We start from the raw sequence: 26895 nt of genomic DNA on the forward strand, positions 1-26895 counted from the left end.
AGACCAGGGGATGGAAAACGATGTTTTGTCATCTGTCTTAAGTCTGTAGTCTGGGAAAAGTCATTCCATTTTCACGTGGTTGAAGAGAGACCAATGAAGAGTGATGCTTCAAGACATGTGGAAATTAATAAACATGCAAATTATATGAAATAAAAACTTAATGACTCATAAAAGAGAATTTAATTTTCCTCATGAATATATGTAATAATTCTGAATAAAATAATTAAATCTGGTAGGATTTTACCAGAATAATGGGCTATGGCCAAGTAGGGTTTAATTCTATGAATGTAAGGATTCTTTAGTGGTTGGACGTCTGGTACCTTAATTATGTGAACAAATTAAAGGAAACTAAACCATAATTTTTCATTGACTTCAACTTATAAAACTCAGAAATCACTGCTAGTTTTTTCCTTAAATACCACCAAAAGGAAATAAAATGAGACCACTTGAGCCAGTCATTATCCCTAGAGCAGAAATGGACTTTGGGAGCCCATTCCCTATAGAGGGATACTATTGCAGCCCAGATACAGCAAGGAGGGTCTAGACCCTCCCCCAAACAATATGACAGTCTTTTTTATAGGTCCTTGGTAGAGGGCCTCACTATCCCTGGAGAGTAGTGGGGAGGGGGAATGGGAGGAAGGGAGGTCGAAGGAATGGGGGGGATGGATATGTAAATATGAGTAACTAAAAATAATAAAAAATGAAAAAAGAAAATAAAAATAATCTCAATTGTCTTAAGAATACAAAATCCTGTAAGATCTACAAATCAGTAGTGAAGATTCACAGTGAAGAAACAGGTAAATTAGATAAAATGAAAACAGTCTGCATTTTACAAAAGCTACATAAAAATTTTAAAAGATGATATAATAATAATAAAAGATAGATATAGATAGATGGTATGTAGATAGATAGATTAGATAGATACTGAAAGAAAACTCAAAACAACTGAAAAAAAAAACACAGAAGTTTACTTAGGAGAACATAGCCAAACAAGAGAACAAGCATGTTTGCAAGTAAAAACTGTGGACACAGAACCATGCTAGGTGCACTAAAGATGGAGTAACGCAGACAGTTAGCGTGGAGTCAGCTAGTGAGTCCTGACCACTCAGCCTGTCTCTTGCTTTTCTTCTGAGACTCTTCCAAAAACAGCATCAGCAATTCAGACTCTGTGATAGTTAACTGTGATTATCAGTTTGTGTGGATTAAAAAGCACCTAGGGAATTAATGAGGCAAGTCTTTGAGTGTATTTATAAGGACATTTCCAGAGAGGATTAACTTGCAGGATATTTCACATTCAAACCATAAAACTGAGTAAATCAAACCACACAGGGAGTGTACATAAAATTTAGTAAGCTCCATATAAATGCTTTCAAAGCACAGAGAGTGTACAGTGGACCAGCTGTGAAGGGAAGAACATCCAACATAATCATTTAAGTTTAGAATATGAAGCATGGATAAACCTGGGCTGACAAAACAGGAGTCATAGATTAAAGAGAAGAAACAACCTATCCAAGGACTCGGGTGTAGCAATCTGTGATTTTTTCTGGGGAATGGCAGGAAGTTTGCTTATGTGATATACTGGGTCAGTGAAAAGTGATGTCTAGAAACTGGGGAAAGGAGCCAGGAGTGGTGGTGCACACCTTTAATCTCAGCACTTGGGAGGCAGAGGTGGGCAGATCTCTGTGAGTTTGAGGCCCTCCCAGACTACATAGTTCGACAGCTGCTAGAGCTACATAGTGAGACTCTGACTCAAAAAAGAAGGAGGGAGGGAGGGAGGGAGAGAGAGAGAGAGAGAAGGAGAGAAGAATAGAAAAAAAATGAAACTGACAAAAGGTTTAGAATGGAGGCAGGCCTAGAATGGCACTTTCACCAAAGTATGGTGGCTATCTTATAAGCAAGAGGATGTAGCAGTAAGAATAAAAGACAAAGAAAACTAGGTAGAATAAGATAGAATATACAAGACAATGTTTTTAGTCTTCTAATATTTAATTCATATTCATGAATTAATTAATTTCCAAAGGGCAGGAAATCTCATAATTCATTAAGAGTAGTTATTATTACATCCTCAAATATACAAATGGGATTTGAAAGATTGGGCACAGAGTTTGCATGCATAGGCAAGCAACTTGATCATCAGAATCTTGTGGATGAAATACTAAATCAACAAATGGTACAATTGGACCTTCAGAGTGTAAAATAATGAACCCAAACAGGTGGCTGAAGCTTTTGGCTTTTGTGTTTGTGTTTTTTCATTTATGAACATGACTGCCATAAGCTGTGTTTGTGTACGATCTTACCTTACGCTGTATGGATCCCATCCGTGCTGACTTCACATCCACAGACTGGTAGGTTAGCCACAGGCCTGTATCCACATGTTGAATATAGCAAATGGAGTCTCCGTACTTGATTTCTGAGGTTCCCATGCCATCAACTTCTTTTCTCACCCCTACATCCAATTTTTCCTATGTATAAAAATAGAATAGCACGTATTTTTTTAAAAAAAATCATTAGTCTATATCAATAGAGCACTATCTTTTAAAAACATGCCTTGAAATTTTCAGTTTTCTCAGGTCCCCTGAAATAATGACAATGGCTAAATATTATTCTTTTTGAGGTTTATTTTATTTTAATAATTGCATGTATGTGCATCTGGGGTGTGAGTGCAAGTATCTCTGGAAAGAAGAAGTGGACATCAGTTACCCAGGATCTGGAGTTACAGTGGTTGTGAGGCCCCTGACTGGGTGCTGAAAACCAAACTTGGGTCCTCTGGAAGAGCAGCCTGTGCTTGTAACTACTGAGCCATCTTTCTAGCCTAGGGTTTAGTTTTATCATCCATAAGTAAAAGTATCTCCCTATAGGCTCAAAACAAAAATGAGACAACACTTGAAAACTTTAAACATGCCTGGAATTAAAAGAAAAAAAAAAACCCTTCCTTTCAGTCTGCCTGAACAATTTTGGACATGATAACGGTTGAAATGCTGACATTAATGAGGCCATTAGTGATAACTGAATGTTATTTTTCTTGAACCAGAGCTGCAGTTTTGGCTCCTGCAATTTCCAAAGTAGACTGCAGAAATTTGATTTTGTATTACTAAGGAAGCTCAGGAACTGACTCCGTCAAATTCTTCAACTTCTTCTTTTGAAGGTGCGTGCGTGTGTGTGTGTGTGTGTGTGTGTGTGTGTGTGTGTGTGTTCACATACATGTGGGTATGTGTTCTCATGTGTATAGATGTGCTTGCTTGTGGAAGCCAGAGGATAATTCCCAAACACTTAGTCTTTAACATGGGGTATCACACTGGTGACCATTTATGAAGGAGGCTGGGCTGGCAGGGCAGCAAGGATCTGCCCATCTCTGCCTTTTTAATACTGGGATTAAAAACACATGCCACCACACCCAGATTTTCTTCTTTTGTATGGGTTCTGGGAATCAAAGTCATGTCCTCATATTGCAAGGTAAGCACTGAACTGACTAAGCCTATCCACTACATGTTTATTGAAAAACAGCTTAAAATGAAAGTTATTTGAGTTTTGAGTTTTGTCTTATCTAAAGGAGCCATTCAAACAAAGCAAAAGTGAAGGCCAAGTATGGTGTTGCACACCTATCATCTCAGTATTTGGTATCCAGGTACAGTAGGATTGCCTCAAGTCTAAGGCCAGCCTGCTCTACACAGCAGGGTCCATGCTAGCCAAGGCTACACAGGGAGTCCCTGTCTCAAAAATCAACACAAAATAAAACAAAATATCACAGATTCTTCATGCCATCTGATTTTTTTCTTTTTTCTTTTTTTGTAGTGATAATTAATGACCCTAAAGTGAGTGAGTAGATAAACTTTGAATTTAAATGTGTTTCAATTATCAGTAGAGAAAGGTCAAAGCTGCCTCAAAAGCATACAATTATCAACTAAGTTGAATGAACTATTATGCAAATAACTTGGAACAGTAGTCTAAGAATCTCAGCAATAAAACAGATATACTATTGTAATTTCATTCTATCAGATGAGATAGAGTGCTAATCTACTTATACCAACCCTGTCAATGGGAAAATTAAATTCTGGAAAATATAACAATGTAATTATCTCTTCAAAAGAAAACAATGAGGCTCTAAACATTTTTTTTCTTTTATACGGGAAATGAGTTTATAGTCTAATTATTTGTGTTTTTGAGAACTCCTGCACTCATTAGCTGTGCAGTGGGGCTTTGTTGGCTTTCTATTGCAATGGGCCATGGCCATTTCAAGGGTTTTTAATGAGATTTCCCAAGGGCCATGTTCTGGTAGTTATACTGACCCTTGACTCAGGTAAGAACTTGTTGAAGAGACATGAGACAAAGGAAACACCCAAGGTCATGGCTATTCTTTCCTTCCTTCATTCCCTTTATCTTGGGCTTAGGAGAAATTCAGATGACAATAATCAGGCATTCCAGCGCAGGATCTGGGCTGGATATGTCTGGGTTTTTGGCCTTGGTGAGCAAGAGCTCACAGGGATTTGAAAAAGTATCAAGGTATCTTTAGTCACAATGATGACAGATCAGAAATGCACTGTCTGTATGGAAGGAGTGAGCACATGAGTGCCTGTGGAGGTCAGAGAGAGGGGGCTCTCCCAGAAATGCAGTTATAGACAGCTATTAGCCTCACTGTGTAGATGGGTTCTGGGAACTGACCTCCTACCTTCTATAAGAGTAATGTGGTTCTTAACTGCCGAGCCATCTCTCCAACCCAAGAAGCTTCTCTATTTTTATGGGACTAAAGGAAGGAAGGAAGGAAGGGTTTCTTTACTAGGGGCATAGTTTGGGGAGTTCTCTATACTAATCACTGACTGATCAAGTCTACTGTGACTCCCCTTCCCACAATTTATCTGATTTTAGTCACATGTATGCCCAATTATGCACAGGCATAAGGTGAAAAATAGGAGAATATCTCTAAAAATTCACTTGGGAATTTGCTTTACTGCATATGTGCCCCAAACCTGTCTAGACTGGACTGACCTTTCTAACCTTCTAGGTTTGAACACTATCTTAAGATAATGGTTGCTAAGGTGAGAAGAAATTTATCCTATTCCCCAGAGAGAAGTATGCCTACAACTCACTGGAGGTAGGGGTCCCAGGTTACTAACAAGTTGCTGGTTGCATTGTTCAGAAAGGAATGTACATGCACAGTATTTCCAAGTAAAGATCCCAGTCTTCCAAGTGTATTATTGGAAGGAGGGTGTGTGTATGACAAACCTCGAACAGTCTTAGGTTGCTAAGCCATCCCCTATGCTCACCTGCCTCAGGTGTGCTGAACAACAGTAAGTATCAGGAGCCAATAAGATAGCATTGGATAAAAACTTCCAACAAAAAGGGAGCCCACATTATCACAAGTTAAGCAAGCATATTAGGCAGGTGATAGCCATACAGAGACTGCACACTGACTTCCCTTCCACAAATCAAGGGCTTTTATTTTTCTCCTTGAGTATAAAATGATGTTTTTTCTATTGAGTTCCTATGCCTTAGAAAATAGAGATTAATAGTACAAGTCTTCCCATTGGCAACTATTAGAAAATTTGGAAAAACATAAAATCAGGGAGGGACTGGACAGTAGAACTCTAGAGAGACAAACAACACTTATCCTGGCTTAGGGATGCCAGCTTTTCCCTCAGGGTATACCTGGCCCTATAAATACCACTCAGGCAAAAGGAAGCAATTGTCTCTTTGGCTTGGGGTATCAAAAGATGCTCATGGGGAGGAGGTGGGGAATAATGGCAGCAGGTGGGACTGAGAGAACAGAGTAGAAATGTAAGCAACTGTTCACTGCCAAAGACAGAGCAGATTTCAGTCTAACATAGTTACCTACCTGCAAAACTGAAATAAGGCTTCAGATGAAAAAGAAAACCAAAATTCAGTCTCCATGCTATAACATTTCTAATATCCATCATAGTGTCAAAGTAAGTGTCAAAAGAAGGGAAGTATCTGTGTAAGGAAGCAAAGTAAATGTGGATCCTGATCACACAGCGAGAAGACAAAGACCTTAAGGCAGTTATTTTTTATGTTTGCATTTTCATGTCTCTGGAATATATGTGTGTGTGTATGCATGTTTTTATGTGTATGTGAATACACATAAAATACCTACATGTGTGTTCTTGTGCACATGGAAGCCCAAGTTTGATGCTGGGAATCACTGTTCTTCCACCTGATTCACAGAGGCAGGGTCTCTCAATCAAAGCTATAGCACATTGAGAAGACTAGTCTCTACAGCTACGTTGCTCTGGGGGGTTCTGTATCTATCTTCTAAGTCAGGACCCACAAGGTATTTACATAAGTTCTGAAAATCCAAGTTCTGGTCCTCATACCTATGCAGCAAGTACATTAATCATTGAGTTATCTCCCTATCCACTAAAGCGTCTATTATAAATATAAAACATGTTTAAATGACAAAAGGAAAATCCTTTACACACACATGGAAGACAAAGATAGGTGATCTCTGCCAGAAAGTGCAATGTATATTTAAATACTTGCACAAGTGTGTGCACACTCGCGCGTGCATGGCACACACACACACACACACACACACACACACACACAGGGGACGGGGGGGGGGATGAGGGGGGAGGAAGAACTGACAGCAATAATCAGAATATTTGACTAGCTGGACATCACTGGAATTAGAAGACAAAAAGTCAATGAAATTGAATAATATCAGCAGGAATATCTAATATCTGAAAATCACACAGATACCAAAAGTGAGTGTACTAGCTGCCAGGCTTAGTGACTCATACCTGTAATCTCAGCAGTGGGATGATGGGACAAGGGGACTACCATGAGTTTGAAGCCAGTTAGGGATGCACAATAAGCTCAAGGCAAGCCTTGGGGTTCAGAGAAAGACCCCATCTCATATAAAGCAAACCCAAACAAAATAAAACATGCCCTAAGACACTTACTGGCGTATTAAATAGAAACTTCTTTCAAAAGACAACACAGTTTAATTTGTATACCTAGTATACCTATCTGGTATACAGCCAGTCAAGAAACCTTGAGATCATTGCTTGTATATCATCTTGGCATTCATTCATTCATTCATTCCTGAATATTTTGTTCATTTTGAGATCTTGGGGACTATAAAATCTCAAGAAATATTTCAATCCACTGTTGTGTAGACATTGATTTCTTCTTTTTATTTATATACTGACACGAATTCTGACTTCCACTATCAGTGTAGTGTGCTAATTGTTGAAAATAACTGTAATTCTTCTTTATCCTCAGAATCTGATCATTGTCTGCAAACATGAAGCTCTTTTTTAAAAATATTTATTTTATTTTTAATTATGTACATATATGTATGTATACATGTGGGTGTGTGTACCTAAATACAGGTACCATGAAAGTCAAAAGAGGGCATAAGATCCCTTGGAACTGGAGTGACAGATAGTTGTGAGCTGCCCAACATGAGTTCTGGGAATGGAACTCCTGGCCTCTGCAAGAGCACCATGTGCTCTTAAATGCTGACATATCTGTCCAGCTACACAAAAGGCCAGTTCTCAACAGCAATTTGCTAAGAGAATGAATTAAGTAAGGTCTATATATCCTTTCCCATGTCCCACAGAAAATGTGGCAACAAACTACTTAAATAATTTCATCTAGGAAATGGCTTTAAAAGTATAAAATGATGTCCCCAAATGGCACACTAATCTGACTTCTTATAAAGTGGAAACTATTTCTGAGCCAACCATGGCCTTAGTAAGTGACACAGAAGCACTGTAGTCACCAGGCTAGACTCAGGAGCACACTAAAACTAGTGCTGTAGAATTGCTATCCGGACTCTTCTAGCGTTAGCTGAAATCAATCATCCTTATCCTATACAACTGCTAGATAACTAATCAGTGGGGTGGGGGACTGACAGGCCCTTAATCTTGGATAACGGCAGTCTTGCTCATTTTAAACTATACATTATTAATAATATCTAGTTATATACCCATCTCCTTAAGACAAATAATGAAATGGCTAAAGTTAACAAAAACTAAATGATCAAAAGAGAACGTGAAGCACTGGAAACACCTAGTAGGTAGCAGTGTCTGCTGCCAAGTCTGAGGACCTGAGTTTTATAACTGGTACTCGCATGGTGAAAGGAGAAAACCAATCCCTCCAAGTGGTCCTCCGACTGCCACATGAGCTCTGTGGCACATGAATGCCCCACCTGCCTGGAGATCAGAATACAAAGCCAGCCACACTAGTTAATCATAGACGCTGGGCAGTGGTGGCACACACCTTTAATCCCAGGATTCAAGAGATAGAGGCAGATGGATCTCTGTAAATTAAAAGCCACCTGGGCTACATGAGAGTGAATCAGTCTAAAAGAGAGGCAGAGCTCATGCCTTTAATCCCAGCACTAGAGAGCATAGTAAGGTTCAGGGTCTGACATTATGGCAATTAGTCTCCAGCCAAGCTGAGGACAGGAGTGTCCCAACCTTGGTAGAGGTAAGAGCTCCCTGGTAGCGTGGCTGCTTTGCTTCTCTGATCTTCAGCTTGAACCCCAATATCTGTCTCCTGGGTTTTTATTATTCCGTGCTACAATAATACAATGAGAATAGGTGGTCACCAGGAAGTGGGTCTCAAAATTACCCCATTAGCCCACCTGCACTATGGGTGTCTCACTTCCTTAGCCAGCCCTTGGGTATCAGCAGACAGAGCTACACAAGAAGTCCTTGAGCATACAGGTACCCTGCTCCTGCTTCTCTGGCTGGACCCTGACTGAGACACTTCTCATTGCCATTGAGGGGCCCATGTCACTCACTCTCATGCTAAATGCTGTTAAACAGGATTGGCATGCTTGTAACCATCTCTGTCTCCTAGGAAAACCATCATCTCCACCATTTTCTCTTTCAGCACCTCCTCTTCCAAGAAGGTTGCTATATGCAGCTCCTTTGAATTTAATCCTAGTACAAGCAAAGTTCATCTCCATGTAAGCTCTGAGATTGGGGTTTTCTATTACTAATTTTTTAGGTAGCATGCAAAGTACTAGGTTTCATAGGTTTCATTAAGACATTCTCTCTCTCTCTCATCTCTCTCTCTCTCTCTCTCTCTCTCTCTCTCTCTGTGTGTGTGTGTGTGTGTGTGTGTGTGTGTGTGTGTGTGTGTGTGTGTGTGTGTGTGTGTTCTTATTCTTTCCCATCTTCAATGTCCTCTCCCACCTGCCACACTCTGTCCCCTCCTTGATGCCTACTTGTAACTCTGTATACCTGTTTTATGAGAAAAATCCTGTAAAATAAACCTACTTGTTAGATATTTAATACCTTGTCACTAAAGACCTTTGAAATACAGACCATGACAGGTGAATGATTTCTCTTCTCTACTGGTTATTAAGATTTATCACTGAGGCTTAAGTGTAGGACTTCCACAGAACAGAACTTAACAAGACCTCAGTTTCTAAAACTGTCTGATGAAGACTGAAAATAATCTCCAAATTATCTCTAATCACAGATTCGTACTAGCTTAAATGACACAGCACTTGAAATGTGGTAGGCAGGTTATAGGACACACTACAAGCTGTTACACTTTACTCTTACTTTTTTTGTGTGGGAGTGGATGCCTTGAGGGCTGGATGGACATGCAGCAGCTCAGTGGAGAGGATGCTTTTCTAGCCTGCAGAAAGTCTTGGGCTGGGTCCCTAGCAGTGAATACATATACCAGGCAGGGTGACACATGCCTGTATTGCCAGCATTTGGGAGCTGGAGTGGGAGGATCAGAAGTTCAAGGTCATCCTCAGATACATAGCAAATCTGAGGCAAGAAGAGGAAGAGTGGCAAGGGAAGGAAGGAGAGAGGGAGAGAGCTTTAAAAACTCATATTTCTGAACCAAAAATAAAAATCTTAAATAAAATAATACACAAAGGATCTCAGCCTAGAAATATTTCCATCTATTTTTGCCCTCATCTCCACAGTCCTTTTACTGGCATTGCTAGTCTCATTTGAGGCTGTCATCCTATCACCTCAATGGCAAAAGACTTCTTTCTATTCATGGTGCACGAGGGAGGGAAAGCTGGGAGTTCACCTGCCAAGGAATATGTCAGTGGCATTTTAAGCTACAAGAAAATTACACCGGTGTACAATACATATATGCCTGGCAGGGCCTACATTATGATTAAAACTGACATCTAAAGACATCTGTAAGAGCCAGTTAAAAGTTCTAGAAGTGGAAAATATGCCTTACAAGCCTACAGGTGTGAAACTGCATTCTTCATTATGGCAACTGCTTTCCGGAACAGGGAACCCATGTCACTTACAGTATAAACTATGTCGTACAATTTCTTCTGAATACACAGGGCTGTCAGCAACTGGTGATTTTTCTGCCAACTCTTGAACTTCAGATTGGCTAGTGAATCCTTCACATCAGTGTCACAGGTACCCCTGTGACAACCCAAAAATATGTCTTTCCTGTCAACTATTAGCATGGGTTTTATTTGGGGGGGGGGGTTCTGTAACATCATGTTTTAAAACCCTTGTCATTTATGAATCTTAAGGAAAAATGATCTTCCTGATCTGTAAGTTTTGGCCTCAGGGTGTAGGCCTTCAGTGCAGCTGCTCCTATGGAGGGCAAGGCAGGAAGACTGCAAGTTCAATGTCTCCATTTAGTGAAGTTCAAGGGTAGCCTGGGAAACTTATTAAGATCCTTTTTCAAAATTAAAGGTCAGAAGAGACCTGGGGATGTGTGGTAGAGCCTGGTGGCAAAGCTTAGCATGGCCAAGGCTGTTCACTCACCAGCACCACAAGATGAAGAAAAGTACATCTCAATCAGAATCACTCCGAGGACCACTGAGGTAGACATGAAGCTTCTTCAGAGTTGAGGCCATACTGGGGATGGAACCCAGGGCCCCCTGAATACTGGACTAATGCTCCATCCCTGAGCTATGTAACCAGTAGAGCTATGCAGCCAGTCCTCTTCACAGCTTTGTTTTTGTGAGATAGGATCTTACAAACTTGACCAGACTGGCCTTAAACTCACTCTGTCCCCAAGCTGCCCTTAAACTTGTGCTCTTCCCTCCTTCATAGCTGAGATAACAGGCCTGAGCCACCAGGCCACACACGGGTTTGATTTTCATTTTGGAATTCATAAAGCTGAAGATACTAATACAATCTAAAACAAAAGTTCATAATTTCCACTCACCAAGAAAAGCTTACTCTTTCATTAACAACAACAGAGAAATCGTTATCTGTCAAGCCATTTAGGCACTGCAGACCTGAAGCAGACCTGAGTCAAAGACATATTAAGAAGAAGGGACTTTTTTCTATTAGGTATTTTCAAGACAGGGTTTCTCTGTGGCTTTGGAGGCTGTCTGGAACTTGCTATGTAGACCAGGCTGGTCTCAAACGCACATAGATCTGCCTGCTTCTGCCTCCTGAGTGCTGGGATTAAAGGATTAAAGGTGTGCACCATCACCACCCAGCAGAAGGGACTTTTATATTCCAGAAGGGAAGTGCTCTTTTTTTTTTTTTACTGAAAACAAGTAAAAGTGCAATTTATGTTTCATATCTATCACTGACACTCCAAGAAAAAGAATCTCACATCACATATGTGCATGTAGGGGCAGAGGACCTTGAGTGATTAATCACGTAGTAAAGCACTTGCCATGCAAACATGAAGACCTGAGTTTTAGCCTCAGAGCCCATATGAGAAAAGCTGGCAAACACTTGCACTTTCAGCCCTGGAAATAAAGACAGGGAGATTCCTGAGGCTCACCAACTGGCTAGTCTAGCTTAGTTGGTAAAACAGGCCAGGAGAGATGGATTTTAAAATACAAGATAGATGGCTCTTGAGGAAGGACAGCTGGAGTTTACTACTGTCCTCCAAAGGCATGTAAACACACATGCATTTGCACAAGCATGAATCTGCACACATGTGTACAGGATATTTATGAGTGTCTCCATATGTGTTCACATATTTGCGTTTGTGTGTGAGCTAAACATATATTTTAAAAATACAGATCTGGGACCAAATTATCAATAATAAAGGAAAGAATAAAACTATGCATTCCATTTTCTCTAAAATTTGATAATATGAATACTCTAGTTTTATTTTGCTTTCATTGGTTTTAATGTATCTTTATTATATAATTGCAGATAGTGCTTTGTAGCATAAATGAATTTTAATTTCATTAGGCTTCTTTCCAATTAAAATGTGATATTTTAAACATTACAATCAGTACTATTAACATTTTTAATTTTTTCACAGACTATGTGTGGGGAATATGTTTTTATATGTGTATTTCTGTGACATTTATTTTTTTCCTGGGATTCCCATTTTTATATTGTAACTTACTTTAAATAAAACTAACCTATCAAAATAGCATTCTTTAGTGGAGAAGCTTCCTTGAACACCCTTCACAGATAGTGAGATTGATGACTACCTTGTATGCCACCCTAGAGCCTTCATCCAGTGGCTAATGTAAGCAGAGGCAGACACCCACAACTAAACACTGAACTGAACTCCTGGAATCCAGTTGCAGAGAAGGAGTAGTAAAGAGCAAAGGGGTCAAGACAGAGCTGGTGAAACCCACAGAAACATCTGACCTGACAAGTAGGAACTCATGGACCCCAGACTAATGGCTGGGAGGCCAGCATGGGACTGATCCAGACCCCCTGAATGTGGGTGTCAGTGGGGAGGCCTCAGCAATCTATGGGACCTCTGGAAGTAAACCAGTATTTATCCCGGGCATATGATTGGACTTTGGGAGCCCATTCCACGTAGAGGGATTCTCTCTCAGCCTGGAAACATGGGGGAAGGCCTAGGCCTTGCCTGGGATGATATGACTGACTTTGGTGATCCCCATGGAGGGCCTTAGCCTCCCTGGGTAGTAGAAGGGTGACAGGATGGGGGGTTGGTGGGGGCAGGGGAGGAGGGGAGGGAGAGGGAGCTGGGATTGACATGTGAAGCAGGCTTGTTTCTAATTTAAATTTTTTTAAAAAAAGAAAAAATAGCATTTGCTTACTGGAACTGTTGATGTATACCTATATACCTAGCTATGCACATACATACTGCTGATATATACCTTTAATCCCAGCACTGAGAAAGCTAAGGCATAAAGACCATGAGTTTGAGGACAGCCTGGGCTACATATTGAATCTTAAATCAGCCTGGGCTATATACAGAGACCCTGTCTCAGAGAAATTCTTACAAATAGAGCACACCAATTTATACACACCAAAAAGCACATAAGTGGACATTACTTCTTAAATATCAGAAACATCTATTTTAAAAAATATTTTCTACCAATCAAAATTACATGAAACATCACCCCAAAATTATATCATGATATATCCCTTTTCTACAATAACAATCTACAATGCAAAGTTTAACAGAGGACAGTGGATAGAGTACTGTGTATTTTAACAGGAATGTGTGATCCAGAAGCCAATATTTTGATGAATAAGGAGTGGGTAATAACAGAAAAAAAAAGAGAAAAGATACAAGACAGAGTCACTTCTCTACTTTTGAATAGCACAGAATGAAAATCTGAGTCATCCAGAACACATCATAGTCTTGGAATTGATGTGAGAAAAAGGAATTTTCATAATGCTTAAGTTCCAATATTCAGAGACAGGCTGACTGAGAAGACAATGTGCTCAGAGGAGGCCCAGGGTTGACAAGGGGAAGGTACACTTTGGAACAATCAGAAAACTCTCCCTCCTCATTCTAAAGAGGGAAGATCAGTAGAATCTAGGATGGACACACTGGGACTTGAGATCCTTCTCCCAGAAATGTGCCCAGCTTTGAACTTAGTTTCTCTGGTCTGCCCAAGTATTCATGGTCTGGCTTCAGAGTTACTCTGTTTCTGTCCATGTACATTAGGAATGAGAACGCAATTGAAACAGAGATGAAGAACATACATGTGGTACAACCTCACACAGAGAAAAGAACTTAGGATAGTCTGAGGCACATTCTAGACTAAATGCTAGTGGTACATTCTAGAAGACACTCCAAAGCCGCCATCCCAGGAGACAGGCAAGGAGGAGGAAGGTGTGGTCCAATGCCTGGTTCTACAAACTGCTGAATAAGGAATATGCTTCTCTCACTGAAATTCTGCAAATGTTATTAAATGCCTTTAAAATGATGAGTTTGGGACAGGAGAGATGTCTCAGCCTGTAAAGGCACTTTGCAGCACAATCTGGTGACCTGAGTTCAATCCCAGGAACCCATGTAAAATTGGATAAGGCAGATAGAGGGAACAGACTTAGAAAGGTATGTACTCTTCAGTAACAATAAGTTAAAAATAAACCAAAAGCAAACAAACAATTTTGCAGCAATAAATTGCAGCAATTTTATAGCTGCAAAGAGTAACATCCATGAACTATTTAAAAAGATGTAATTGATTTTTTTGTATCAAAATCAACTCTGCAGTTCCTAAAACCAAAATCCCCTAAGACCTTCCTGTCCTTTGATTAAAAGTAGTTCAACTTCCAAAACAGTAATCATCAATATTTAAAGTTCACTTTAAATGTGAAAATAACCTTTCAGATACAAAGCAATAGTTAAATGTGTTATCATGGTTATACATTGCAGAATGTTCAATTGCCAAAACTTCATTATAGAAGGAAGGCCATAGAACAAGACATTTTATTGAATAGTAGTTAAACCCAACAAGTATATAATTAAGTCTGTTTATTGTCAACATTTCTTAAAAGTTTCAATAAAGGGGTTGAGTTATTTTTTAATGACAGACTGCAAATTGTCTTAATTTATCCCTGAGTGCATTACTGAACTTTCTCTTTTAATTTTTCACATTTGTTTATTTAGTGTATATGTGCATAGGTAGGTTTGTACATGGCCATCAGAGAACAACCTATGAGCATTATTTCTTTTCTTCCAACATGTGGACCCAGGGGACCAAACTCAGGTCATCAGGCTGGGAAGCAACCCCTTTACCTGCTCAGCCATGTTGTTGGTCCCTCCTTTTTAGATGTGCTATGATAGCTATGTATAAACTATATAATAGAAAGAGTAATTTTTAAAGAAGCAAAACAGGCAATTGTCTCAACCACTTAGAAAAATCTATTACCTGGCCTGTCAGTAATATTTAAATTTTATTATAATTTTTAAATTAAATATCTTCCTGAATCCCAGCTCCACTGTCTGTCACTCTCTCATCATGTGTAGTAGTCATTGAGAATTATATATAAAGAACCTGTGTGTGAAAACAGGTTCTCACCACCCTCTAGGGTTGAGTGGTACTGTGGACACAGGAGTCAAGCAAACACTGAGTTTCCGAGAAAGAGTTCATCACAGCCATGTTCATACAATGGCCTCGTTGCCTTCAGTGGAGATGGTGGTCAGCTTCTAGAATGAGAGTCCCTGAACAGATACCACCAAGGAGGTAGGCATTAAAAAGAAGTAAAATGCAAGCTCAAGTCCAACACTAACAGGATGTTAGGAGAGGCACTCATATATCCTGATAAAGCCACTACACTGGGTCCATGCCCTATAATATGTTAGGTTCTTGGGTCTCCTTGCTCTCTGTGGCCTTAGCTCCCTGACTATCTTTGTAAACATCTGTGCTGTGGTTCTTCCTGGAAAGTTTCTCATCTGTGCAAAGCTGGAGGGTGAACACAGCATCTTCTTGCTCATCAACCTCTCTTCTGTCACAGTACTTTAGTAAACACTATACTTAAGTGAATGTTTGCCTTGTCACTGTTATATCTCTGTTTCTAAGGAATGGTTTCTCGGGGTTGTTTTTCTATTTCAAGAGGGCCTCTATATAGTCCATGCTAGTCTTGAATTTGTGATCCTCCTTCCTCCCCCTCCCTCAATATCCCTCTGCTTCTGCCTCCCAAGTGCTGTGATATCTGGTACATGCTGTGGTATCCAACTTGATTTCTCATTTTTAAAACCTTGGAGGGGACAATGAAAGGTAATAATGGAGTGGGTGGAAAATATAGAGTGGGCGGCAAAGTATGATTACATTACATATAAAAATGTTATAAAGAAACCTGGTATTTTCTATGCTGACTAAAAAAATAATAATTCTAAACAGAAATATATCCATAACATGAAAGATCTCTATGACTCTATTTCATAGGAGGTGACCATATCATACCATATTCCTCTTACTTTTCCTTCATTTTCACCAACTCTGGAGACATGGATTTTGCATTTAAAATATTATACTTTGGAAAATCTTTTTAATGTTTTCCAATGTAGTTGTGTGTGTAGTGAGTCTGTCTGTCTATATGTCTAACTATGCATGTCTGTGTGTTAGTGAGTTAGTGGTGCATTTGCAGATGCACAGCCACGCATATGCAAACCAGATAGCAGCCTTGGGCAGCATTCTCCCGGTAGGTTCTGCCTACTTTGTTTTTAGAAATAGGGTCTCTCTGGGACCTGGAGCTCACCAATGCAGCTGATCTGGCTGGCTAGCATCCTTAAGGATCCACCCCTCCTTGTCTCCCTAGTATTGAGGTTATCAGTGCAAGACACCAAGATCAATCTTAGTGCACAATTGTGCTGACCTTATATGTGAGGCAGGAGGATAAACACAAGAAAGAGATAAGTTTGGGTTACATCCTGTCTTTGAAAGGTCATTACATACTCATCAAAGGAAAAATCCCCCAAAAAGACATTGCAATTCTTAACATCTGTGCACCATATACAATGGCACAAAAGTTCAAAAAGAAACACTACTACAACTTAAAGCACATATTGACCTAACATACTGATAGTGGATGACATCAATACCCCACTCTCATCAGTATACAGGACATCCAAATAAAAACTAAAGAGAAATGCTGGAGTTAACAGATGTTATAAACCAAATGGTCCTAATAGATATTTCCAGAACATCTTCCCCAAACACAAAAGAATATACCCTCTATTCAGAAGCTCATGGAGCTTCCCCCAAAATTGATCACATACTTGGCCACAAAGCAGATTCCAACAGATAGAACAAAACTGAAGTAACAGTCTGTACCCTATCTGACCACTATAGAGGAAAGCTGGATATCAACAACAAAAACAACAAAATGCTTAAAAATTCATGGACAACTCTCTACTGAATGAAAAAAATGGGTCAAGATAGAAATTAAGAAAAAATTACTTTCTAGAATTGAATGAAAATGAATACACAACATATACAAACCTACAGGACACAATGAAGGCAGTGCTACCAGGCAAGCTCATAGCACTAAGTACCCCCCCACACACACACACACATAGATTTCATACTAGTAACTTAACAGCACACCTGAAATTTCTAGAACCAAAAGAAGAAACCATGCCTAAAAGGAGTAAATGGCAAGAAATAATCAAATTCAGAGCTGAAATCAATAGAATATAAACAAACAAATAAAAATATTACAAAGAATCAATGAAACAACCAGTTGTTTCTTTGAGGAAAAAATCAGTAGTATTGACAAACTGTTATCCAAATTAACTAAAAGGTGAAGAGAGAACATCCAAATTTAACAAAATTAGAGATGAAATGGGGACATAACAAAAGACATTGAGGAAATCTAAAGAATCACAAGGACATACTTCAAAAACCTATATTATACCAAAAAGAAATGAATGCTTTTCTTGATAAATACCACCTACCAAACTTAAATCAGTATCAGATAAACATTTTACATAGACCTATAATCCCAGTGAAAGAATAATAAAACTAAGTAAGCAAAAGTCTCACAACAAAAATGGCCCAGGGATAGATGGTTTTAGTGCAGAATTCTACCAGACTTTCAAAGAAAAAATGAAGCCAGTGCTTCTCATATTATTTCACCAAATAGAAACAAAAGAAACATTACCCATTTTTTTTACCCAGCTGGCCACAGTTACCCTGATACGTAAACAACATAAAGACCCAGCAAAGAAAGAGAATTACAGACCAGTTTCCACTATGAACATAAATGCAAAAATTATCAATAAAATACTTTCGAACCAAATCCAAGAACACATCACAAAGATAAGTCACCATGTTCAAGTAGGTTTTATCCCAGAGATGCAGGGATGGTTCAACATATACAAATCGATAAATGTAATCCATCATATAAACAAACTGAAAGACAAAAACCACATGATTATCTCAATAGGTGCAAAAAATGCCTTTGACAAAATCCAACACCCTTTCATGATAAAAGTTGTGGAGAGACTAGGTATACCAGGGACACACCTCAATATAATAAAGGCAGTTTACAGCAAGGCCATAGCCAAGATCAACTTAAATGGAGAGAAACTCAAAGAAATTCACTAAAATCAGAAACAAGACAAGGTTGTCTATCCCCATAAACTGACATCAAAGCACTATTGCTGAAGATACCACCAATACATCTCATTGAACATTGAAAAGTCAACCTGGTGCCTACATACAGCCTTCACCTCTATGTGCTAGCATCTCTGGTATAGGAACATAGTTAGCACACTACCAAAGGATAAATATAAACACCAACCCACCCAGAATCCATTTGATCTACAGTATTATCCTGCCTGCAAGATACGCTAGTGCAAGAGGGGCACATATTGCCCTAACTTGTAGGAGTAACAGACAAATACCTGATTTGACTTATGGCTCATTCTACAAGATAAAACACATACTCAACACTTCTTGGGTGACCAAGAACCCAAGACTAGATAGCCCAGGGATCTAGGATAAAACCAAATAATAGCCAGGTGTTGGTGGCACACACCTTTAATCCCAGCACTCAGGAGGCAGAGGCAGGTGGATCTCTGTGAGTTCGAGACCAGCCTGGTCTCCAGAGCGAGTGCCAGGATAGGTTCCAAAGCTACACAGAGAAACCCTGTCTCAAAAATCAAAAAAAAAAAAAAAACTGTTCTTTTACAAAGAAAAAGTAGAAATAAAATGACTCCTAATGAATGACTCCTAATGACATTCTGCTATACACATAGATCAGTACCTTGCTCAGCCATCATTAGAGAATCTTCTCCTGCAGCTGATGGGAACAAATATAGAGACCCACAACCAGACATTATGCAGAGAGTGAGAGACCTTGAAACACTCAGCCCTAAAAAAAAAATGTCTTCACCAAATTTTTCCCCTCATTTCATGGCACCCTGTGGTAGAGGAGGTGGAAAGAATGTAAGAGTCAGAGGGAGTGGAGAACACCAAGAAAACAAGATCCTTGAAATAGACATGATCAAAGCTCATATGAACTCACAGAGACTGAGGCAGTCTGCACAGGTCTACACAAGATGGAGTCTTAGAGCTGGAAGAAATGGATGCATTACCCCATCCCTAACCCAGAAGTTATCTCCAATTGACAACCACTTGCAAATGAAAATTTAGATTTCTTCAATGGAGTCTCACTGGGGAAACAAACTATTCTTAAGGGCAGGCTGCATGTGCAGCTATAGATGGCCAACAAAAAAGGAACCCAATAGTATCTTTGGTAGTTCCTTGCCTTATAATGTTGTGTCATGGATTTTCCTTTGTTTTTATTCTATATTTTTAAATTTTTTATTTATATACTTCTTTTTTCTCTCTCTCTCTTTAGCCTACAGGTCATTTACATATTTATTATGGCTTCCAGTCTAATGCCTTTGGGGGACTCCTGGGTGTACAAATGAGTGAGTCTCTGCTTTGTGTATCTGTTTCTTGTGCCTTTTGTTGAGCTCTTTTCCTTCCTTTTATTTGTTTTGACCTACTCTGATGTGTTTTTGTTTCATCTTATTTTATTATTACTCCCTAGAAGCCTTTTTGTTTTCTAGTGAGAAATAGAAAGGGGTGGATCTGAATGGGAGAGGAGCTAGAGAAGAACTAGGAAGAATAGGGGGATGGGAAACCATAATCAGAACATATTATTGAGAAAAAGTGTTTTCTCAATAAAAGGAAAAAATATAAAATCAAACTTTATATTTAAAAAAAGAAATCAGGAAGGAGCTGGAGGGTGCACTTTATCTGAAACTAAAAGCCATGAAGGCAGCGGGCTGTCCTGGCTCATTTCAGTAGTTTGAAAACTGATTTAATGGAGAGACAAGTTGGGAAGAGAAGCAGGGAATGAAAAAACTTTACGTCAGTTCTTTCTGTGTTCCCAACATCAAAGAAACAGAGCAGGGACACATGGACAGAAATTCCAAAATGACACAGTCCATCTTACCTTGGAAGACCGGAAGGCAAATGCTGTTGATTTGACATCGGCTTTTTCTTTGTCCATGAGTAGAAGGTTCTTGTCTTCCATAAGGCTTAAGTATTTTCCTGTTGTGACATGCCGGAGTCGGAATGGCTGGCCCCATCTTATATGACTTCCACTCCACCTGACAAAACAACCAGGACTTGATCCAACCACACCACCATCAGAGAAGCAGCCATGGACATGTACAAGTAAGACTCTGTGTGTGTGTATGTGTGTGTGTGCACGCGCACACACATGTGGATAAACACTATAAATAGCATGTGCATGCTACATGTCTGTATACACAAACATCTCAGAACCAGGTGCAAAAAGGGAAAAGAGCCTGAGAAAACTGAAGTTGAAACTCACAGATTTTGTTCTTCAGAATTGGTGGGGGGTTACTTTAAGTATGCAGTTACAATATTTCCCTTACTTTACATATTATAAAATGGCAGCTTAATTATATACATGTATATATTAGATGAATATCTAATAAATTTTACTTTTAAGCTTAGTAATTACCAACAGTATTAATGTTTAGCTTACTTAATTTTTTTAATTACTGAACATTAAATATTGTGAATGTGGAAGGTTGATATTATAGACTAACTGAACAATATATGAGTTCACAGGAACATCTTGTTGCTAAAGAGGAAGAAGGAAAACTTCTTTGGACAATCATAAAACACAGAACCTCGAAGAAAAATCTCTCAAGAGACTACCACAAGTGGGAAAGAGGAATAATAATCACCCTTTACCCATGAAGAAAGAATCTGAGTATTTTTAAGTAAATGAAGCAGAATAGTAACTCAAAGCAGTATTTATTGACTGTTTGGAAATCAGTGATGATGCCACTGTATTTTAAAACTTCACTTTTTTAGGCTGGTGGTACAGGCTTGTAATCCCAGCACTCAGGAAGCAAAGACAAGAGGATCTCCAAATTCAAGGATAACCTGGTCTTCAGAGCAACTTACAGGATACCCAGGGCTACACACAAAAACCCTTTCTCAAAAAGCAAAACAAGCCTGACCTATCCTGAGCCCTACTCCTGTCCAAGGTCCCCATCACCCGAGGATCTCTCTGGGCCTGCAGCTGCAGAGAGTGAACCCTAATACATAGAGTGGACCCACCCAGACAGGAAGGACCTCCACATTGAAGTCTTGGCCCATACACACCACCGGGTGACAAGAGGAGATAGAGAGACCCCACCTGTACCCACTGGAAGAAGACATGGGAAGAAGACTGAATAAGAACACACTCAACAACAGAAAGACCAATATGACACCACCAGAATCTAGGGACTCCACACCAGCAAGATCTGAAAAGCACAGTACAGAGGAAGAAGAGACAAACCTAAAAATCTACTTCATGAAGATGTTCCAGACCCTAAAAGAGGAAACAAGAAAATCTCTTATAGAAATAAAAGAAAAAACAATAAAAAATTCAAGAAATAAGTAATTCTCTTTTAAAAATCTAAAGAAAAAACAACCAAACAAGTGAAGGAAGCACTGGAAACAGTTCAAGCCATGAAAGCTGAAATAGAAACATTAAAGAAAACGCAGAATAAGGGGATGCTGGAAATACAAAAGCTGGATAAGCAATCTAAGGATCTAAGGATGTGAGTATGACCAATAGAATACAAGAGATGGAAGAGAGAATCTCAGTTGTTGAAGACTCGCTAGAGGATATACAGTCATCGACCAAAGAAAATCTCAAGTCAAACAAATCTCTAACACAAAATATCCAGGAAATATGGGACACTATGAAAAGGCTGAATCTAAGAATAATAGGTATAGAAGAAGGTGAATAAATACAGCTCAAAGGTACAGAAAACATATTCAACAGAATCATAGAAGAAAACATCCCCAACCCACAGAAGGATATGCCTATGAAAGTACAAGAAGCTTACAGAACAGACTGAACCACAAAAAGAACTCCCCTCATCACAAAATAATCAAAACACAAAACTTACAGAATAAAGAGAAAATATTAAGAGCAGCAAAGGAAAAAGTTCAAGTAACATATAAATGCAGACCTATCAGAATCACACCTGACTTCTCAATGGAAACTCTGAAAGCCAGAAGGTCTTGGATAAATGTCCTACAAACACTAAGGGAACATGGATGCCAACCCAGACTACTGTACCCAGCAAAGCTTTCAATCACTATAGATGGAGAAAAGAAGATATTCCATGACAAAACCAGATTTAAACAATACATATCCACAAATCCAGCACTACAGAAAGTCCTAGAAGGAAAACTCCAACCCAATGAAGATAACTACACTCACAAAAACATAGGTAATAGATAATCCAACTTTATCAAACAGGAAAAGAAACAGGAGGGCGAAATCCACACACAATGACACCACCAACATTAAATTCATAACAAACAAGAACCAAAAATCAATGGACATTAATATCCCTCAACGTCAATGGTCCTAAATTGCCTATAAAAAGATACAGGTTAACAGAATGGATACAAAGACAGAGTCAACGCAATCCCCATCAAAATCCCAAGACAGATCTTCACAGACCTTGAAAGAAAAAATACTCAACTTTATATGGAAAAACAAAACACCCAGGATGGTCAAAACAACCCTGTACAATAAAGGAACCTCTGGAGGCATCACCATTCCTGACTTCAAACTATATTATAGAGCCATAGTCCTCAAAACAGTTTGGTATTGGCACAAAAATAGACAGATAGACCAATGGAATCAAACTGAAAATCCTGATATTAACCCACACACCTATGAACACCTGATTTTCGACAAAGATGCTAAATCTATACAATGGAAATAAGATAGCATCTTCAACAAATGGTGCTGGCACAACTGGATTCAGACATGCAGAGGATTGCAGATAGATCCATATCTGTCACCATGCACAAAACATAAGTGCAAATGGATCAAAGATCTCAACATAAATCTAGCCACACTGAACCTTCTAGAAGAGAAAGTGGGAGATGCCCTTGAACGTATTGGTACAGGAGAACGCTTCCTGAACATAACACCAGTAACACAGACATTGAGATCTACCTAGATGCCCCTCAACTGAAGAATGGATAGAGAAAATGTGGTACATTTACACAATGGAGTGCTACTCAGAAGAAAAAAGCAACAGAATCTTGAAATTCGCAGGCAAATGGATGCAACTAGAAGAAACCATCCTGAGTGAGGTAACTCAGTCACAAAAAGACAAACATGGTATGTACTCACTCATATATGAATTTTAGACATAGAACAAAGGATTACCATCCTACAATCCTCTTCACCAAAGAAACCAGGAAACAAGAAGGACTCTAAGAGAAAAATGCATGGTCCCCAGAGAATGGGAAGGTCCAGGATCTCCTAAGCTAATTGGGAGCATGATGGTAGGGGAGAGGGAGCTGGCAGAATGTGAGGAGGAGAAGAGGAGGGGAGAGGAGGAAATGGAGGAGCAGAAAGGTTGAATTGGAAGATGAATGGAGGAGAGCAGGATGAGAGATATAACAGATGGAGCCATTATAGTTCCAAGGAGAGATCTGGCACTAGGGAGATTTCCAGAGATCTACAAGGATGACACCAACTGACATTCTAGGCAATGGTGGAGAGACTACCCTAAATGCCCTTCCCCTATAATGAGACTGAAGACTACTTTATATGTCATCCTAGAGCCCTCATCCAGTGGCTGATGGAAGCAGAGGCAGACACCCACAGCTATACACTGAACTGAACTCTGGAACCCAGTTGCTGAGAGGGAGAAATGAAGACCAAGGGGGTCGGGACCAGGCTGTTGAATCCCACAGAAACAGATGACCTGAACAAGGGGGAGCACATGGCCTCCAGTCTGCTGTCTAGGAGGCCATCCCTGGACTGATCCAGACCCCTGAAAGTGGATGTCAACGAGGAGGCCTCAGCATCCTATGGGGCCTCTGGTAGTGGATCAGTATTTTTCCCTGGTATAAGAAGGGACTTTGAGAGCCCATCCCACGTGAAGGGATGCTGTCTAGGACTAGACACATGGGGGAGGGCCTAGGCCTCAGTCAAGGATAATGTTGTGGAATTTGGGGAGCCCCCATGGAGGGCCCTACCCTCTATGGGGAGCGGAGGGGGAAGGGAGAAGGGATTGACATGTGAAATTATAATTTTGTAAAAATAAAAAAAAGTTTTGTTAAAAACATCAAAACAAAAACATTGCTCCTTTAATACACAGAAAGTTATCTTCCTCACATCTGTTTAAACTGATCAGGATGCTATGAATCAAGCATGTATCAAGTTTTCTAAAATTGTTGTATGGAATGACTGAGTCAAACGACTGCAGACACTAAATTGTTGTATTTATCATTAAATAGGTAGTTAGCACACATTTTAAAAATATCTATAGTAACTGACTCTAGGAAAACAGTCCTTGGCTCTCAATCAAGGAGTCTGTATCCTACACCAATAACTTCCATTAAAGTGTAATATTATGGGGAAAAATACATTGAAAACTTAGTGCATTTTAAATAGATTAAATCTTCCATTTATTTTTTAAAAGTTCTGGCTGATATCTTAGTTTTGTCTAAAGCAGTTTATAGCTATAAATTAATCAGTGATGTGGTATTCATTTAAATGAACTCTTTAGAAAAGAGTTCCTTTAAAAAGAGTGCCTTTTAAAAAGGCACTCTTTAGAAAACTTCTAAATTTACCAGAAATATGTGTACATGTATGTCTATCTAAATCCTTACTGCTACGATGAATACTGTAGTGTTTTTTTTTTCTGCTATCCAGAATGTTCCACTCCAGTATCAAACTACTCATGAGTGAAGTTCATGGTCTCTGCAAACAGCTGTTGAGTTGTTCAAATTCATGTGCACATTTAGAAATTTAAATCCAAAGTTTCAGGGTGTCAGGTGAGTAAAAGGCTTGCCGATGACTTGACGTGCTGTGAACTCTGACATCCATCTGTCCTAGTAGCACTTTATGCCAGGAAGATATCAGGTATAGCATGGGATGATATAACAAAGCAAAAGGGGATCAAAGATAAAAGCAGGCTGTATGAAGGTATGAACTGGGACCATTCTTAGGTCTAGTGCCTAGTGAATCTAGACAGACAGGAGAGGCAGAAAGAGACAAGAACAAGGGGTTGGATACCACATTTGCTCTCCATGTTGCTTGCTGCTGGAGCTATTAACAGGACCAGCTCACACAGAATTGGAAGCCAAAGACACCGACCATTCTGTACCCTCAGAACCATAGGCTGGGTTTAGAAGTTCTACTTACGCGACTCTTAGGGTCTCTAGTCTCCAGAGGGAGCGTGCATGAACTGATACAGCACCACCTTCGTAATGAACTGTTCTGTTGACATGAAAAAAAGTTTGAGTATAACAGGTTTGATTCTTTGAACTCTTCCTTTTAAGCAAATTGAAAGTAAGCAGGGGGTGGATCAGCCTGTGTATGGACAGGTAAAGATCTCCTGTGAGGCAGGAGATAATACAGCTGAAAATAAAAAGATGTTTAACAGTAACTAACAGAAGTTCTTCCTGAATAAGCATTTATTTAAACATATTTTCTCACCATCATTTCCCCCTATAATATTAATACTTTTTCCATAACTGCCCCCTCCACAGGACAGATTTTTACCAACTTGGTCTGTGGAAGTACACACTTACCAATTTAGGTACAGTTTCATATATGATTATTTAAATATATGTATGTAATTGTTCACAGCTCTAAATTTGGCTTTTATTATTTTAAATACTTCTGAGAAATATAGGAAGACTGCTTACTAGTATTTTAATACAATCATCTGCAGTTTACACCAAATCATCTGCAATTTACACCAAATGGGCAATGTATAACAAACTAGAAACAGATAGAGTAGGAGCAATGGGTCAATGGTTAACAGTACTTGCTCCCCTTGCAGAGAACCCAAGTTTGGTTCCTAGCACCCATGTTGTGTGACTTACAACTGCCTGTAACTCCCGGTTCCTTCCCTGCTTGAGTTCCTGCCCTCACTGCTTTTGATGATGATCTGTTATATGAAACTGTGATTGAAATAAACCCTTTCCTCCCAACATCCGCAAACTACTATTACTATGCAGTACTGGGGACTAAGCCCAGTACTTTCATACACAAGGCAAGCACTCCAGCACTGAAATGAATCCACAGACTTCTTTCTACTTTTTTTTTAGTTTGCAACAGGTCTCCCTAAATGGCCCAGGTTGACTTTGAACTCACTCTGTAGCTAAGGTTGGTTTTTGGCTGGAGTTCTCCTGCCATGGCCTCTTGATTAACTGGGATGACAAACCCAAAAGTTTGTAGTAAATCAGAAATTCATATATCATAAATCAGAATAGTTGAAGTCACTGTAATTTCACTGAACAGGAAACTTTAAAATGCACATGTAATAGCCAGTCATACAAGCTCATTCATGACTACTTTGAAAGCTCCCAGGCTTCTGGGTGTACATTATGCCTCCATAATGCATTCCCTTCCAGTATGGTGCATTTCATTAGGGAACTCATATTTCAGGCTGACCCTGTAAGAGGAACTTTACACTTATTCTAAGCACAGAGTCTCCCCACAATGTCATCAATTCTGCTTCTCGTGGTTATTATAATATTGTCCACCGAAACATAAGTAGTTAGCTCTTTTGGCTCCAGGAGTCATAAAATACAATTTAAATCTTATCTCAATTGTTCAACCACTCATTCTCTGGGTAAAAGCAAGTGCTATGACAGCTAGCGTATTCATCTTCCAAATCTGAAGGCCAGAAAATACTATATTAGCATGCTAATGAGAGTACAAATCTTTACAAGCTTCTCGCTGCCTGACACAGGAGTATTTATTCACA

The 26895-nt window shown here is 39.4% G+C and overlaps 1 protein-coding gene across 1 annotated transcript in view; it reads right to left on the reverse strand.

The window, feature by feature from the left end:
* Positions 1-26895, reverse strand: part of Ryr2 (ryanodine receptor 2) — a 401257-nt gene that overhangs the window by 290482 nt on the left and 83880 nt on the right. Inside the window, exons 11-13 of the mRNA XM_035441718.1 lie at positions 25323-25397; positions 20064-20220; positions 2298-2462 (exon numbers count right to left, since the gene is read on the reverse strand). Coding sequence (XP_035297609.1) covers positions 2298-2462; positions 20064-20220; positions 25323-25397 — 397 coding nt within the window. The remainder of the gene's footprint in view (positions 1-2297; positions 2463-20063; positions 20221-25322; positions 25398-26895) is intronic.

Source organism: Cricetulus griseus, chromosome 3 (genome assembly GCF_003668045.3).
Source record: "Cricetulus griseus strain 17A/GY chromosome 3, alternate assembly CriGri-PICRH-1.0, whole genome shotgun sequence".
In the NCBI taxonomy this organism is placed as follows: Eukaryota; Metazoa; Chordata; class Mammalia; order Rodentia; family Cricetidae; genus Cricetulus; species Cricetulus griseus.